General features: G+C 44.7%; 1 protein-coding gene across 1 annotated transcript in view; it reads right to left on the reverse strand.

The window, feature by feature from the left end:
* The window catches only part of SHPRH (SNF2 histone linker PHD RING helicase), a 763,974-nt gene that overhangs the window by 398,027 nt on the left and 348,870 nt on the right, over nt 1-17,077 (reverse strand). Inside the window, exon 12 of the mRNA XM_085612283.1 lies at nt 13,771-13,934. Within this exon, the coding sequence (XP_085468409.1) occupies nt 13,771-13,934 (164 nt within the window). The remainder of the gene's footprint in view (nt 1-13,770; nt 13,935-17,077) is intronic.

Below are 17,077 nucleotides of genomic sequence, written 5' to 3' on the forward strand. Positions count from 1 at the left end.
GCTGACGTCTTGGTGTAACTGTTGTGCCACCAGGACAGGGTGAGAAAGGCAGGTCAAATGAAACCTCATTGTGCACAGCCGTATTGTAGGTGCATTCATCAGCTGGGAATGGAAGGCGGGGGCTGAATGTGCATAACGATAGAAAGTGAGCAGCCTCAGAGCTTTTTACCAATAGAAATGTTCGCGAAGATTTAGCGGCCATTTTTGCAAGTAGAAAAATGTTCCTGCTTCTGTGAGGACCCAAAATGACGCGGCCATGAAAGTGAAAGTGATCGCGGGCTGTAAGGGTGCCCACGAGCGATGCACTTAATGAGCCATTACGAGAGAGGAAAGCCAGATGGCACCTGTTCTTGTAACTGTGCGGGTAACCACACGCTCTAGGCCGCACAAAAAGCTGTAGTCGGCTTTTTGAAGCCCCCTTACTAAAAGTCTTGCCAGAGCAGCGCATGCGCTGGCTCAGGCGAGACCTAAAAATGCAATTAGATTTCTTAGAAAATCTGACTGTATCTAAGAACTAGAGGAATCTTTTCATGACGTACAGTAAATGGAGTGATTTTCCTACCAGAATTATAGTTCTGGAAATTACTAAATTATGTCCGCAGAGTGATTAAGGTGTTAACTTTCTTAACTTTGGTTAAACACAAGATTGGTCTTTTGTATCTCCCTGTATCTGAAGGGTCTACTTTGGACAAAGCCAGTATTTTGACAGAAGCTTTACTAATTTGTGGCTAGGAAGAAAGCTGTTTTTCATGATGCATATTTTATTGAAGGAATATGGTTAACAAAATGTAAACCACTACATCAAATAAGATAGCGGGATCCTGCCTCATGCTCCTCTCAAGGATAAAAGAGATGCTATTAAGTATGATATTTGCTTGGGAGTGTTTATTATTTACTAAGATCCAGCTTGTTATTTTAGGGTCGAAATTCAAGAGGGACGGGAAGACCTCTACATATTGCCAGCTAACCCTTTCAAATGATTTTTCGGTATCAAGGCTTTTACCCTGACTATACTTCACAAACACTACTTGGTGAGCATCAAACAGGAGTGGCAAGAGTGGCACCAGTCTATTCACCGGACCTTTGTAAAAATCTTGAGGTGTACATTAAGACTACGACCCAACAAACCACATTATGAAGTTTACCAGCACCAAGAGGTCACTATCCTGGTGGTGGATGCAACGCCTGTGCCTCAACCCGCCATACGAAAACGTTAGAGATAGGCAGCTTCAAATGGACCTAACAACAACATTCTAATTGTAACACAAAGAACTGTGTATACTTTATTACGTGCCCCTGTACCATACATTATGTGGGGATGACAACCAGACCGGTCAAAGTTAAGATCAGTGAACATAAAAGCACAATATGCTGCGGCCGCAGCACGACCAAACTGTGCAATCATTATATTGATTCTTAAAACACAGCAGACAACCTAACCTGGACCATCCTGTAGGCCAACTCCACTTGGAATATATCTACTCTATTTTAAGAAAGAACTACAATGGGTGTTCGCCTCCACACACACGTTCATGGTCTGAACTATGACATTCCATGGATTGAGCTACAATAGAATCCATACCGTCTTCATCTATTTGATGCATCACCCACTGGGCAGTAACTGTCAACACTCTTCTTCAGTCTAATGCCACAATGACTGCTTATTATGGCTTCTCCTGACCATGGGACGCCTACATGTTGACTTTCTCTTCACCAGACAGACTCTCTAAGGCTACTACTTTACACCCTTGAATATATAGTGGTTAGACATCCCTTTGTTTTCCACTGTTTTTATATATACATTTTAGGATATAGTTGAGAATATTGACCAATGAGAAGGCCGAATTCCTCTTACATACATCGACCCTTAGAGAACCATTATATTGACACAACACCATGCATGGGCACTTTACCCTCCACTGAAAAGATGCCTCAAAGAGCATTACTACTTATACACACTTTCTTTCTCTCTCGGTGAGCTTGCTCACCAATTCTCCAACAATAGATGCCCTGTATACGGCATCTTCACCCTTCCAAGATTACAGCCATCGGCACTTCAATGATTCAACTCACGTACATGACATTAACACGTTTCCGACATTGACCCGGAAGAGTTTCTGTCAAGCCGCGAATCACAACATATATACAAATCGTCTTGAGCCTGACCACTTATGGGCAGACGAGAGGACGGGTAGGTGCAGCTTTCGGCAAAACCATGAGCACTTTCCATCATGGAATACAAAATACAGATGTACCCTAAGACTCAATTTATTTGTAATTTTGACTCCACTCCGTGTTCTGTCACAGTGATTGACGATAAAGCACCCTCTTGTTTGAACCAGGGGATTGCCTCTAACTTTAATGAGGCAAGAGTACTCCTACATTCAACCTCATGTTAATCGTTTTTCAGACACAATGGTTTGCCATTATGGGACTTGTAAAAACAGAGAATTCCACTTTCTTCATTCCGTATCATTTGTTTTTGTTTCGATTTTCTCACCCTTACATTAAGCATTGTTAACCGCAGATTACTCACAAGAATATATCTACATCATTTTTTGTGTAAAAATTACTGTATGAATGCTTCATTATGTTTACTGCTTGATCCCCGTTTTCTTCGTTGAGCTAATAAGAATATACTAATCATTATGATATCCTCACATTTTGACCTTATCAATATCTTTCTGTGAAACACGTATGTCTAACTAGTACTAACTTGTTGATGGTTTTAACCGACCCCAAGTAATAGCACTGTATGTGTTCACAACATTTCCCATGACTATGTCTGGTAACTTAGCTGGCACCAGAAATATAATGGTGGTTCGCATGTGTGGGACCTTCAGGTTCTACAGGAGTCCCTACGCCAGATATATAATAAACATTGTTTAATATGTTCCTTTTCTCCCTCTCCACTTTCCCCGTTCTATTTTTGTCGGTCTAGATTGGATCACTAGAATGAGGATCTAACAGGTGGCACTACTCTATTTTTGGAAGGCTGCCCTACACTCACTTCTACTTACCGACTTTCTTTTTCTGGTCAGGAAGAAGCACCAAAGATCTCCTCCTGAGATCACTAGGGGGGGGGGGGGGGGGGGGCGAAACATGCTGTTCCAATAAATATAAAAACTTTCACCACACATATTTACACCCAGCTACCTAGGGCCATTATAACCCTTTAGCAGCCTCAACCTTCTGGTTTTTTACTCTTGACAGAGGACTCCACTTGACTCCAATTGACGTAGCACTGATATCCTCTAATCATTTGTATACTCACTCGCCACTCTTTGAGCACTACATCACACGCATCATATGGCAAAAATTAAAAAGATCACTGCAAAAGAAACCCTTTGGGGGACCTGTAGGGCATTGCAGCGCCGGCCCGACGAAAAGAAATTGCCCCATGATGAAGCATGACATCCCTTGAGATGTGTGAGCAAAAAGTAAGCCATGCTGACTCTTTTCCCCATTCCCTAGACCGACTCTTTTCCCTTTGGAACAGTGACCCCTTGTTTTAGTTTGCACATTAAGTAGTGCAATCGGCCTATGAGCAGTAGACAATTTTGGGTCATTACCCATTTTATGGACCAAGGAAATGGCAGCCCATTGCTCGGCGGGGGGAAACTCCATAATTACTTTTGAAGGAGTTTTACAGAACAGTTAAGGGTTCTGCCATGCATAACATATATGTTTTGTAAAATAATATTGTGTAGTCATCCGGCCCAAGTTCTTTAGTAGGACACATCCCCCCAAGGCCTTCTTAACTTTTGAGACATCGATAGGCTGCTCTACTTCTCCATCCAGAAAGTGTCTAGGCATGGTATATCACAGAACTGTAGATAGTCTTTAATCTTTGCGGTGTCTTCTTTGTATTGGGAGTACAGGCCTGGATGAACCTTCCATTTTATTTGGCCCTTAATTGCATATGTTCCATTGTCCTGCTTTCTCTTTCTTACATACCTCCTAACTTTCTAGGCCTGGAGCTGGTGGGCCAACAGAGTCCTTATCTTGTTTCCTTTATCATACAAAAGGTTGGCCCAATTTCAGAAATGGCTTTGTGGCCTGTTTGTCTGGGGATGTTTCAGGTAACCACTCAGGTTTGCTAGTTGCCTATGGGTTTTTATGGGGGAGTTCTGTGTATCAACCTCTACTAGGGAAGCTAATTCTAAAACCAGATAGTGTTTCACCTGCTTAGCCTCACTTTGCTCAGCAGTAATCACCGCCATTGACTTCCCTCTTACCGTTTCCTTGAAGGCGTCCTATCTAGTTGCCACTGGGTTATCTCCTTGTTTATTTTGAAAAAGTTTGCAATAAACTAGGCCACTTCCTGTTTCATTCCACTATCTCTAACTACGTCCGGCAAGATTTGCAAGTGGGTTTCTGTGGCAGTAAGTGGCCCTTCACCCCAGGTGACTTCAATATGACCATCATGTGATAGTGAGATAGCTGAGTTAGCCAAAACTAGTAATTTGTGTATTAGAGGGTGGGATATAACAATATGGTCAATTCTCGAATTGGACTTATGCACTTGGCAAAAGAAGTAGTCCCTGTCATCTTGTTGTATAGCAGACCAGTCATCCTCCAGCCCCCACTGTGCCAAGAGACATCTTGAGCCCTTGGAGAAGATCCTGGTTGTGCGCCCTCTAGAGCAACCCCTACCCAGGGCAGGGTCTCACACTAGATTAAAAATCTCCCTCCACTATCATCTCTTCCTCAGCTCCTTCCATGAACTTTCAAATAGTGGCTTTGAGAGAATGGTCCTGTCCGACAATTGGGACATAATGTTTATGTATGTAGTGGAGGATCTGTTTCCCCAAATCTGAACTTTCAAGAACTGCCCCTCTCGGTGCCTTACTACAACAAAATTCTCCCCCACCAGATTGTTGCTGACTAGAATTGTCACCCCTGCTGTACTAATAGGTGCTGATGCCCAAATCTGAATGGAATATTTCTTGTTTTCACAGGTTAAAGAGATGTTTCCATAACAGTGAGTCTCCTGAAGTAAAATGAGTTCAAGGTAGTCGTGTCTTTGGATAGATTGCCTGTGCTAGTGTCTTTTGTTGGGAGAGTTTAGCCCCCGTATGTTAAGTGAGAGCAACTTGAAAGAACTGGTCAATAAGAGGTGTATTTTCTTGTATAAGTCAAAACCGAGGGCATAATTAGGGGGCCCCAACCTAACTTTAAAAGCCCGAAAGAAAAATATACATCAATGGAACCATTTCACCCAATGTGGCCTAGATGATTTACTAAAGGTCTTCAAATGTCGGTCATTCCTTTCTCCCTTCCCACGCACCCCCCTCTCATCTTCTAATATCTCCCACATAGACTAGGTCTACTTATGCCTGATTCAGGCCCCAGGCACCCACTTTTTGAGGGGTCCTCGGCCCTAACAACTTTACTGGCTGATCTGACGCTACTGATCAAGTCTTGCCTCTCATTTTCTGCATCTTCCAGGAAGGGTCTCAGCTTGTGGCTAACTACGTCAAAAGTTCTCTTTGTAGATTGTTTGTCGGGTTGATCGAACATCCCTGGGTTGTGTCTGCTCTTCGGCATGATGATCGGGTAACAGCAGTTCTATAGCTTCCACCCAGGAGTAAAATCAGATAATTTTGCCTTCCCACTGAAACATGAGGCAGAAAGGATTTTCCCAGAAGTATTTGACATTTCCATTCTCTAGGTGATTTTTTAGTGGCTTAAGGTCTTGTCTCTTCAAGAGGGTTACCACTCACAATTCTAGATCCTCCTTATCCCAAGCTGCAGTGACAATCTGTTCCTCAAGAACAGAGCGGTGCACTCTTGTGATATCATCAGGTGTTGGATTGCTGGGGCCCCATGGATGGTCTGGCCTGAGCGTTATGTCAAGTTCAATACATTTGGGGGCTTCAGAGCCTAGCAGGTCCCTAAAGAGCCAAATTAAGACTTCTTCCAGGTGATCATCAGAGGTGAATGAAGGTACCCCAAGAATTCTAGTGTTTTGGCAAAACCTATTTTCTAAGTTTTCCCTGGAGATATAGGTTTTGTTCCTGTAGTAGTAGTATATCCTGTTTGATATATTTGTGCCCCTCTTCCCACACTTCATTGTTCTCTTCTAAAGAGAACCCCCACCCCACTCACTCACCGACGTCCTTTTTGACTTCTGAGAGTTAGTTCACAGGTTGATGTTTGCACGTAGCCTTCCCAGGTCTTATCTGAGACCCACACACAATAACTTCAAGTACTAGTATGTGACAGGTGTCTCCTTCAGTTCAGTATCGTAAATTTCAGTCATGTTGGTTTGGGTAGGACATTATTTGGCTTTCTGGCTTCTCTCATCGCCTGCCTGAGATATTTGTCCATATGTCCTTGAGAAGGGGTCATCTTGGAAGTTTAGGCTAGCAGTCAGGCTCTAGCTCGCCAAGAAGAGGGACTGACTCAGCAAGGGCCCCCCCCACATTCCAGGCTTCCAGAGAAGGGCCACAGAAACCCAGCACAGGGGGTCTGCCCAGAAGACGCTCTCCTAGGAGAAGGGGCACTCAAGACCTCTGGGTCTTCCCACCAAACCTCTGGTCATGGTTTTCTCTCAGGCAGAATGTATATAGAGTTCAGATCTCTGGAAACATGGCCAGCTCTGATTCTGTATTTTGCCTGAGTCGCCCCCTTCAGTGAGGGTTAGCACATTGCTAGCAACCGGAGCAGGTGCTCAAAACTAGGGCATGCTTGAGGTCACTTATCAGGAGGGGTAGGTAGTTTTACAACAGTCTGGATACCACCTACCCCTCCTGAAGCTCTTCACATGTTGCGAGTCGTCTCCTATCTAGATTTAGAAGATGCTGATTTCTCGGGGTGAGGGTGCTGGGGGGCGTGCGCACATTTGATCTCAGTTCATTTTGTTGCTTTGGGTCTGCATTGGCATCCCCCTTTTTTCAGAACCCCTTCTTCCTTAGGGAGACTGGCCTCCACCTCCTGGTGTTAATTAAATTTAGGGTTGGGTGCATTCTTTTCTCTTCCAGTCTCCCCCCCACATTCGTTACTTAACTCACGCTGGCGCGAGCGCGCAGCTGGAGCGCCGTTGGCGCGCCCAAGGCAAGCCCGTCTGCGCCCGTCCGCACCAGATACGCACCAACGGCCAGGTCTCCTGGTGATGTGGGCTCTCTATGCTATGCGCGGTCGGAGCTATTGGGCCTTCGGCCGGAGCAATCCAGCGAATGCATTTGTTTTAATTTGGATGATGATGAAGAATCGAGACTGTATTTTTGTTCACATTGCCATTTTACTACTTGCAGGTATGCTGTTAAATACGGTGGGAGGAAGGGTGGTGTTCCCCCACCGGTTGGGCTTGGGAAGGAGGACGGCACTCGGCTTTCTGCTGCCCCTAATAATAGGGAGAGGCAGGCTTCGGCTTTTGAGCCTGTGACGAGCTTAGGGAATTGCTATATGGGCATTATTCTGAACGCTCGTTCTGTGGCCAAACATAAACATGAACTAAAACTGTTTCTGAGCATGTATTCCCCCGACTTGGTCTTTATCACTGAGACGTGGACAGGAGCAGCTTCCAGCCCTGACTGGAATACTGCCCTGCCCTCTGGTTATGCGTTATTTTGCCAGGATAGACCCGATAGTAGAGGGGGTGGCTTAGCCATAATCTATAGGGTAACTTTGAAACTTTAGGCTAAGGCTGTAGACAATCTAAATGCAGAAGCAGTACAATTCTGTATCAAACATAAAGATTTGAATGTTTTCCAAGGGCTGCTGGTGTATCGGCCACCAGGTCCCAGGGCCGCCTTTTCACAGGCTCTCCAATCGCATTTGGAAACTTGTACCAACTTTGAATCCTATTCTATCCTTGGTGATTTCAACTATCACTTGGAGCTTGATGATAATACAGATACCTCCAGACTCTTAGACAGTCTGGTGGCTTTTGGATTATATCAATTAGTTACGTCCCTACTCATACTGGTGGTCACACCTTAGATGGTCTGTTCTCCAGCCATCCTGACCTATTATTTTGTAGGGCAGAAACCCTCCCCTGGACTGACCATAAAGCAGTCTTCAAGGTTGGGGTTAAGGCAACGGTAGTGGGTACTTCCCATAAATCTACTAAGATCACGTTCAGGCGATGGAATAAGATTACCTGCACTGACTTAACGGCGGCACTGGACCACTCATCCCCTACTTTGAACAGCAATAACGAGGTGGCAGCAACTCAGTTCAATGACTGGATTTTGGGAGCTATCAATTATGTTGCTCCCCTTCAGGCTGCCACACGTAATAGACGCCCACCGGGTGCCCCCTGGTATGGACCGGAACTTAAAAAGTTGAAGGTAAAATGTTGAAGGTTCGAGCGACAATGGAGATTGGATTACAGTAGGGTCAGTAAGCTAGCTTATAACGCTGCCTTGAATAAATATAAGCAGGCTATTTTAAGCACTAAGAAAGCCTATTTCACTCGGAACATTTCGGATGCCGGCAACTCTGCCAAAGAACTTTTTAAGTCAGTGTCTTTTTTGGCCAAACCCCAGCAGGCAAATTTATTTGGTCCTGACCAGGCGTTTTGTGATCAGTTGGCCGCTTTCTTCCAAAATAAGGTGCTGACAATTTATGATTATCTGGCCAATTCATCTAACTCAACATCTGGGCATCATAAGCAGTCATTATCATCCACGGAAGAGGATCTAACCTGCAGTCTTACCTCCTTTGGTCCCTTGTCTGAAGTGGAGGTTCTGGAGCTGTTAAGCTCTATAAAATCAGGTGCAGCCACAGATCCCTGTCCTCCGCACATCTTGCATCTGGCGGCTGAAAGGATTGTTCCCACCCTTACGTCCCTGATTAATCAAGTACTGGTTGTGGGGATTTATCCTTCCACTTGGAAGACGGCCAGTATTAAGCCTCTTCTTAAAAAAGCTTCTTTGGAGCCGTCAGATTTTAAAAATTATCGACCCATTTCGGTCCTTCCACTGATAGCTAAGGTCACGGAGAGGGCCATAAACTTAAGTCTGACTGATTACTTAGATACACATGGCCTCCTTGATCGGTCCCAGCAAGGCTTTCGGCCTAAACATTCTACTGAATCGGGCCTTATAACGGCAGCAGAGGGTATTCGGGCAGTAGTTGACGAAGGAGGGAGGGCAATTCTTGTCCTCCTGGACCTATCTGCCGCTTTTGATACCGTTAACCATGCGGTATTGGTACAGCGGTTAAAAGAGGTAGGGATCACGGAGCGGGCCTTGGCCCTATTATCCTCGTTTTTGGATGACAGAAAGCAAAGATTAAATTGGGCTGGCCTACATTCAGACAATTTTTCTTTGCCATGTAGCGTCCCACAAGGTGCTGCTCTTTCCCCGACCCTCTTTAATATATACGTCAGGCCATTAGCCAGAGTAGTTAGGAATCATGGCTTTATACTTGTATCTTACGCTGATGATTCACACCTGGTGATATCAGTTACGGACAATCCTGAGTTAACAGCGGTTAAATTTCACGCTTGTTTAACGGATGTGATGGAATGGATGCGTTTGAATTTCCTAAAAATTAATACCGAGAAAACAGAAGTAATGGAGTTCGGCAGCGGACCTCCGCTGTGGAACACTCGGTGGTGGCCACCTGAGGCCGGTCAATGCCCCTTACCGGTTACTAAGGTGAGGAACTTGGGGGTGATTTTTGATGATAAGCTGAATATGTCAGCTCAGGTCAACAGTTTAAACTCCTCATGTTTTCTCCTGCTAAAAACATTGCGCAAAATCTTCCCCTTCATTCCTCAGGTGCTACAGAAGACGGTGATGGCCGCTCTTTTTATGTCCAGATTGGACTATTGTAACGCTATGTTCCTGAGTATTGATAAATACCAGGTTGCTAAGATACAGTCATTACAAAATGCGGCAGTTCGTGTCATTCTGAATTTACCCAGGGGACATTCCACCTCTAAAGGAAGAAGAAAATTACACTGGCTCCCGGTTCAGCAGAGAATTGAGTTTAAGGCACTCTGTCTGGTACATCGCGCGCGTTTTGCCGGGGGTGCTAATGATGGAAGGGATAGGTTTAGGCATTACACCCCCTCCCGTGATCTGCGCTCGGCCAGTCTTGGCCTTATTTGCACCTCCTGATTTAGAGTGGCAAGATGGGGTGGTCGCTCCTTTGCCATTTGTGCAACTAAACTCTGGAATAAGTTACCAGTGGGTATGCGACTCCAACAGAATTATGTACGCTTTAGGAAGGCCCTGAAGTCCCAGCTGTTTAATATCCATTAGTACTGTTCCTCTGTCTCCAACTAATCACACCTCAGCGCCAAGACGCCATCGGCATTCGAGCGCTCTACAAGTTTCTTTATACTTATACTTCCACCCTTTGCTACTTCTGTGGCACAAGTTGAGCCGAGGTTCCTAAGGCCTCAAGTCTTTTCCTGGGGATTCCTCTTACCACTGGGTGTAGTTTATCAGAAGCTATCTGTAGGGGGCAACTAGCTCGGGGACCAGCCGCCATCCAAAGCCTCTTCAATCACTGCAGGGCAGGAGTATGGAAGCTGTGAAGACTAATCTCCATAACCCTCAGTCCACATTACTCCTGGTGGGTTCCACCGCTGTTCTGTTTAGGACCAGTCCGCCATTTTGAACCGCTTCGTCGCAGTTGGGGTCAGATTCTCTTGTCACAAGCGGAGAGGTCTCAGGCAGCATCACAACCCTCTCCATTCCTAAGACGGTCTAGTTTCTGGCCCCAGCAAGGTATGGGCACCAGGAGGAATCACACCACCCAGGCAGTGGAGTGGAGTGGCATAGCTCTGTGTCGGTTTACGGCGCCATCTTGGATCCTCAGAGCCTTTAGAGCATTTAACACCTCCCCTCACCTCCGCTTCTGTGATTCTACCTCCCTCCCTTGATGCGGGGACAGAGGAAGTTGAGAATTGGGACAAAGGGCACAATGCCTTCAAAGACTGAAAAACTGGCCTATCTAGAAGGGGGGCTATGGTATGGCAGGTACCATAATCAGGATCTAAAAGATTTGTCTGAGACTGTCAGAGTAGTAAAGCTGTAGCACCTCGTCCACCGAGGTTCTTCTGTTTAGGCCAAGTCCACCATTTTGAACTGCTCCCTCACGGTTAGGGTCAGATTCTCTTGTCACAAGCAAAGAGGTCTGAGGCAGCCTGTAGACACTCTCCATTCTTAGGAGGGTCTGGTTTCTGACCCCAGTAAGGCCAGAGCGCCAGGGGGAAATCACACCACCCAGACTGTGGAGCGGAGCGACATATCTCTGTGTCAACTTACGGCACCACCTGGGATCCTCAGCACTTTTAGAAAGTTTGCATTTAACCCCTCTCCTTCTGTGATTCTACCTACCTCCCTTGATGTTGAGACAGAGGAAGAAAAGGCTCCGGACAAATTGCACAATGCCTTCAAATTCTGAAAAGCTTGCCTATCTAGTTAGGGGGCTATGGTGTGGCAGGTACCATATGGAAGGAGCTAAGAGATTTGTCTGAGACTGTCTGTGTAGTAAAGCTGTACATCATCCATTAAAGCACTGAATAGGTCCTTCCCATCACCCTTCTTATCACCTGGGGAGACATCAGCTATGTATACATTTATATTCTTCTTGGACATGTTAGCAGAGCAGGTTGGTGCAGTGTTCAAATTTCCATGAGAGGTATAAACTCTACCTTACAATTAACTATATTCTCTTGCAGACCCCGCAACCTTGGAGCCACCCATCTCACAAACCAACATTAGCTTGTCTCCGAGAGAGACTACAGATCAATTTATTTCTCCTGCAGTTTTCGGCATTAGGCCATCTTATTAAGAAGGACAATGATTTAACCTTCAGGCAAACTGCAATCTGATGAGGCTAATTGATTCTAAGAATTAAAGATATTATGTCCTTTCGGTCGCGTTCCTGCAATTTAGAACATGGGGCTCCAGAGGACACATCTGCTTGAAAACGTGGGACTCTGGCGGGTACATATAGGATGACGTGAGCAGTGCCGGAGTCTGTGTGTGTTCAGGCCTGAACAATTTGGCTCCTGGAATGAGGTGAGTTAGCAGCCTGGTTGGGTGGGTGGCTCCAAGGTTGCAAGGCCCTGACAGAGGCCAAAAAGGAGCAAAATGAACATCAGCACAAAGAGGGCTGGTACCAGGACAGGAAGCACTGGCAGTGGGATAGGAAGAACTAGAGCAAATGAGATAGGCTGGGACCATGTGTAAATGTAGGAACACTGAGCTTGAAGTATATGTGGTCAAACCATAACAATCCCCTCTATTGAAGAAGGCACAAAGGCTGAATCATGTACCCTGAGCTTTGACCTCGAGGTGTCTAGGGTGGAATCAGACAGCAAGACATATGGCAATGAGTTGCTGAATTTACTTGGTTGTGATAAAGAATATCGAAAACTGATCAGCCTCACTACAAATGGACTTTGCTTTAGCAATCCAAACAATGATATGGAAAAAGGTGATATCTGTGCAGAAGGTTATGGTGAAGATGAACTACAACACTGTTGGGTAGCTCATTCCACAAGGTGTAGGGAAAAGGCACATTAGCCACCCTGCAATATCTGGTAAGGGTGAAGGGGATCAGGTTAGAGGAAGTGCTGTGAGCTAGGATACTGCCAACATTTTTTGCTCTTCGTCCTTTCATGCCAGTGTACTGGAAGTTCTGCAGAAGCGACAGAACATTGGAAAAGTGCAATAACTTTCACTTCTTTTTATGAGTAGGACCACTGCTCAAATGCAGGAAGGGAAACATGCCTTGCTAGGCTGTGACTGACTTGAAAAGCACCAACAAAAATACAATCCTCCAGAGTCATTGGAGCACCCCAAGATTTGGCTCTTTAAATGTAATCAGGAAGAGAAGCGCATTCAAGCCCTTGGTTGAATGTACCAGTTTCAATGCATCAAAGACAGACAAAGTAGAAGATTGGCTGGAAGCTCTGTTGCCAGATGGGGTGGCTCACCCAACTAAGGGAACTTGGGAAATGTAGGTCCTTAACGGGCTGTCAGCACCTGCATGGTGAATGCCCATTCCTCGGACCTTACACTGTATCCAACCATAACAAGTTGCTTGATATCAAAGCAAAGAGGATTGTATGACCTGGAGCAATCACTATATTGGGGCTTTTGAGCAATGTTGTATTTGATCAGTGGATGTGACCTAAACGCAGTAAGGGGAGCAACCATGGAATGAAAAATATGAAGAACTTCTTAATGGGCTGAATTAAAGTTAGTATCGTGCCAGGTTTTTGAGTCCCTGTACTAAACTCAACTCTTATTATTCAAAAAATATCAAACATCTGATGTGGTATTCAAGTCTAATTACTTTCAAATGACAGTAGGTTTTTCTTGAACGACCTCCTCTGGTGAACACATGCATGCACAGTATGTTAGTAGAAAATGTAGGTCAACTGCTGGATGGCACTTTGCACATGGGGTGAACTAAAGAGTTGTGAAAACATATTCAAGTTAAACAAGAAAAGTAGAGAAATCTACATAGAATCACCTAAAACGGTAGGTCAATGTGGAAATAAATTACTTGCAGCAAAAACGTCATGCCTAACCCTCTACCATTGGTGAATTACCTGATAACAGCAGACTCACTTTTCATATTTTTTGACAGTGGAACAGGCAAGGGTGCACATCTGTTCAGTGGAAGGGGTTATCATGGAAAGCACATACATGATCAGTATTGCACGACAACATGTATTAACAAATTTGAAAAATAGTTGTGCACTTGTTAGCTTAAAGGGAAGTCGCACATATTGGATTTGTAGAAATATTTTAAAACTTATTAGCAAAGAAAAAAAGAAAAATTACTTACTTGGTCAAGCACATCTTTCTTTGCTGACCTCCACATTATCCGAGCAATTAGTTGGTACAAGGGTTGAGGATTTTTCCTGCAGTAAGGTCGATATAAGAGCTGCTCCCACCAGTGCCTGACCCAAAAAGGGTCAATTCCAAGAAACAGTACAAGCCCATACAAATCTAGAAACAATTAGTGAAAGCAATGAGCAACAGGTTATCTCGACTTTCTGTAAACAGTAAAAGAGTACATGTTTAACAATAAAACATGGCACCTAATACACTTTAACTTTTCACACAAAGTCTTTCCACATTCCAAAGCATCAGACGATTTCATAACTCATTCTTCTACAGACCCGTCAAGGGAGCTGCTGCATTAGCAGCAGAACTAACCACAGAAGCTAGGTAACAAGACAGTTAGAGGACCATATGATGCCTGATAAGTAGTACTACCTAGGAAGAGATGAAGCTCCCAATAAACATGTAAGTGAACATTTTCCATGATGCTACATGCTATATAAGACTATAGCTTCCTTCGGAAGCAGGCACAGAACCTTCCCCTTCTGCACTCCCCAAGTCAGGGGAAGCAGGGATCCTCTAGGTCATACTTAGTAGGTACACCACAATTGATTCATAAAATTCACAAGGGTGAATCTAAACCTTGGAATAAAGGAGGACCTATTTAAAAGTAGCCTTTAAAACTCGCTGATGTTCTTATTTAAGAATTGCTCATCTGCAATACTGGTAAAGAAGAATGAACTGGCTTCTTGTACGACCCTTTCAAAACTGATACAATGGCACTCTCAGGTGCCTTTACTTGGTACAAACATTAACATTTACTTAACTACAAGGATCTTCCACCAGTGTTAGACAGGGAGGAAAGTTTTAAGAAAAACAAGGGTACCCCAATACGTGAACCTGGGGTGAAATATGCTTTAAAGGAGCAAAAAAATGAATAATGTACATAGGGACATAAGTCAGTTCATGTGAAACAATTATTTCCACAACAATAGAATTCAGGTGCTCACACAATAAGTGAAAGAGGCGTGACGTGCAGAGTGATGGTGAAGTTTAAAATAACAGCATCGCATTGACAACAATAGTGTAAAACTCCTCAAGCAACTTTAAAGTAATTAATCTTCAACTCTCTAATCATAAGTGCTCTCCTTAGGATCACTTTATTATTGGACCTTTTGGCCACACCAGGACCATTGTTTTTTTAACACAGAAAGGGAGGAAAGGCACATGAACAACAGGCTTAAAACCTGCATACCTTTGCCAATTACTCCATCCATATGAAGCTATATAAGAGCACAAGCAGATAGCCAGTGCAGTGGACACACGCCAAAGACAGGGAAGCTGGAGAGAGTAAATAGGAAAGAGACAAAAGTGGACAATGGAATCTCAAAAGGTCCTTCAGACATTATGCTAAGAGCTTTAACTTGTTTTTACACCTTTCTCAATCAGAAGAGAGAGGGAAGAATATTTACATGTCTAATTTCTTGGAGGCAAAGTAACACATAGACCTGGTTCCATATAAAAGGCAAACCAAAAGCTAATATGGCACACACATTGAGATAGTTTTACAACTGATCCTAGAGAACTACAGCCAGCAGAAGAATAACGACTGAGAACATGGCTATTAAAACACTGGAATCTCCGGAATACAGAAGCCTTAGTGCACCCTTAGCAAGAGATGGGGATCCTATCTGAGACACAAATGTCTCCAAGGTCCGAAAACATCCCTAAATAAATAAAAAATAAATAAAAATCTACTTTCTCTTACAGAATTAAAACATACTCTACTCCATTCAACCTTAAACCTTATTGGTATGTTACAAAGTATTTACAAAATGGTGTGGCAAACAGAGTAGTCCTCAAGCTACAACCTATGCTGGATACAGTAAAGAACGGCATTGCACAGCACAGCTTAAAAACAATGGCAATGGGGGCAAGGCCTGGCTGGGAATGGAGTAAGATGCAGGTCTCCACTGCTCGGCTCCACATCATCTTAATCAGCTACTATCCATATCTCAACTTGTCCCCAAACAAGGGGACTGGCCTGTACCTCCAAATGCCCCTATCGGACAGCCAAGATGACTATATAACAGCGTCCACGACTGGGCTTGGACAGGCCATGCGCTCCCGTCTGCCATCTTGGATCCCTGGAGCAGCCGGACAGCCTTGGGAGAAACACTGGGACCCAACCGCATTTCAAAGGCTCCCACTAGAAGTGAAGTGAGATCAGCGGAGGCTGCACTCCCGGGACTGGTAAGGCACCTGCTTGAACAGCCCCCCCACCTAACATTGAGCTTTGTGAAACAACAGCATGGAAGGCCTGTATCCCACATAGAGGTCCCCCTTATGAGCGTCATCCACCCCACCAGAGACTGTCAGGTGCAGCATCGGAATTGGCTGGCAAGAGCTCAGAAAAGGGGCACCGCTCTCTCCGTCGGTACTCCAGTTAGTACACTAACTCGAGTACCGGCGGAGACAGCGGTGCCCCTTCCCTGAGCTGTTGCCAAGTTGAGGTGAGGCCTCTTATCCGTACAATATGGGTTCAACCAGTAAATCAGCTACACACTCAGTAGCATTACTGGTGCTGTATTTTACTTTCTTAATTTATCATTCTTCACTTTGCGTCACGCAGTAGCATATTTAGGTCCTGACGAAAGCCACAACACCTTTTTGGGTCTATAAGGCTGAAACTTGTAGACCTGTTTTCGTCTAAAACATGATGTGATAATTTCACACTGCAGGTGCTCCGTTTTTAATCCTGGCACCAGGAACGAGCCAATAAAGTTACCCCCTGTTGCTCTTACTAGCTAGTTTTAGTATAACTATCCTCACAGTTTATATCTTTGCTTGCGCTGCGCACTCGACTCAACCAGTTATTTCTCTTCTCACTGAAGGATTTAGTCTATCCCAACTATTGGCAATAAAACATCCCTGAGCTCCTCCCTCTCAGAGAGGGGGTTGTAGCCCGTGGCGGGACTAGGTTTTCCCGTCACAAGGAGAATCCCAATGATGAAGCATGCCACCTATGGTGGGTGATGCAAAAACAACAATTGATGGACAGAATGCAGAACAATGTCATACATTCACCCCAGTACAGAGATCTGGGCCTAAATCCATCGTTTTTTTGCTCACCATGCCATTCCAGTTTGAACCCAGCCATATGCAAATCAGTCTTGACCCTGTGCCTCATGGGAACAGTCCAGCCCGAACTGCCAAGCCAGGTCCTCCCTGGACTGGAACCAAGCATCCTAGGACCGGTTTCGGGGTTTCACCCCTCTTCAGCCAGGATAGCTTGATTCCAGTGGCAT

The sequence above is a fragment of the Triturus cristatus genome, chromosome 6 (genome assembly GCF_964204655.1).
Source record: "Triturus cristatus chromosome 6, aTriCri1.1, whole genome shotgun sequence".
Classification (NCBI taxonomy): domain Eukaryota; kingdom Metazoa; phylum Chordata; class Amphibia; order Caudata; family Salamandridae; genus Triturus; species Triturus cristatus.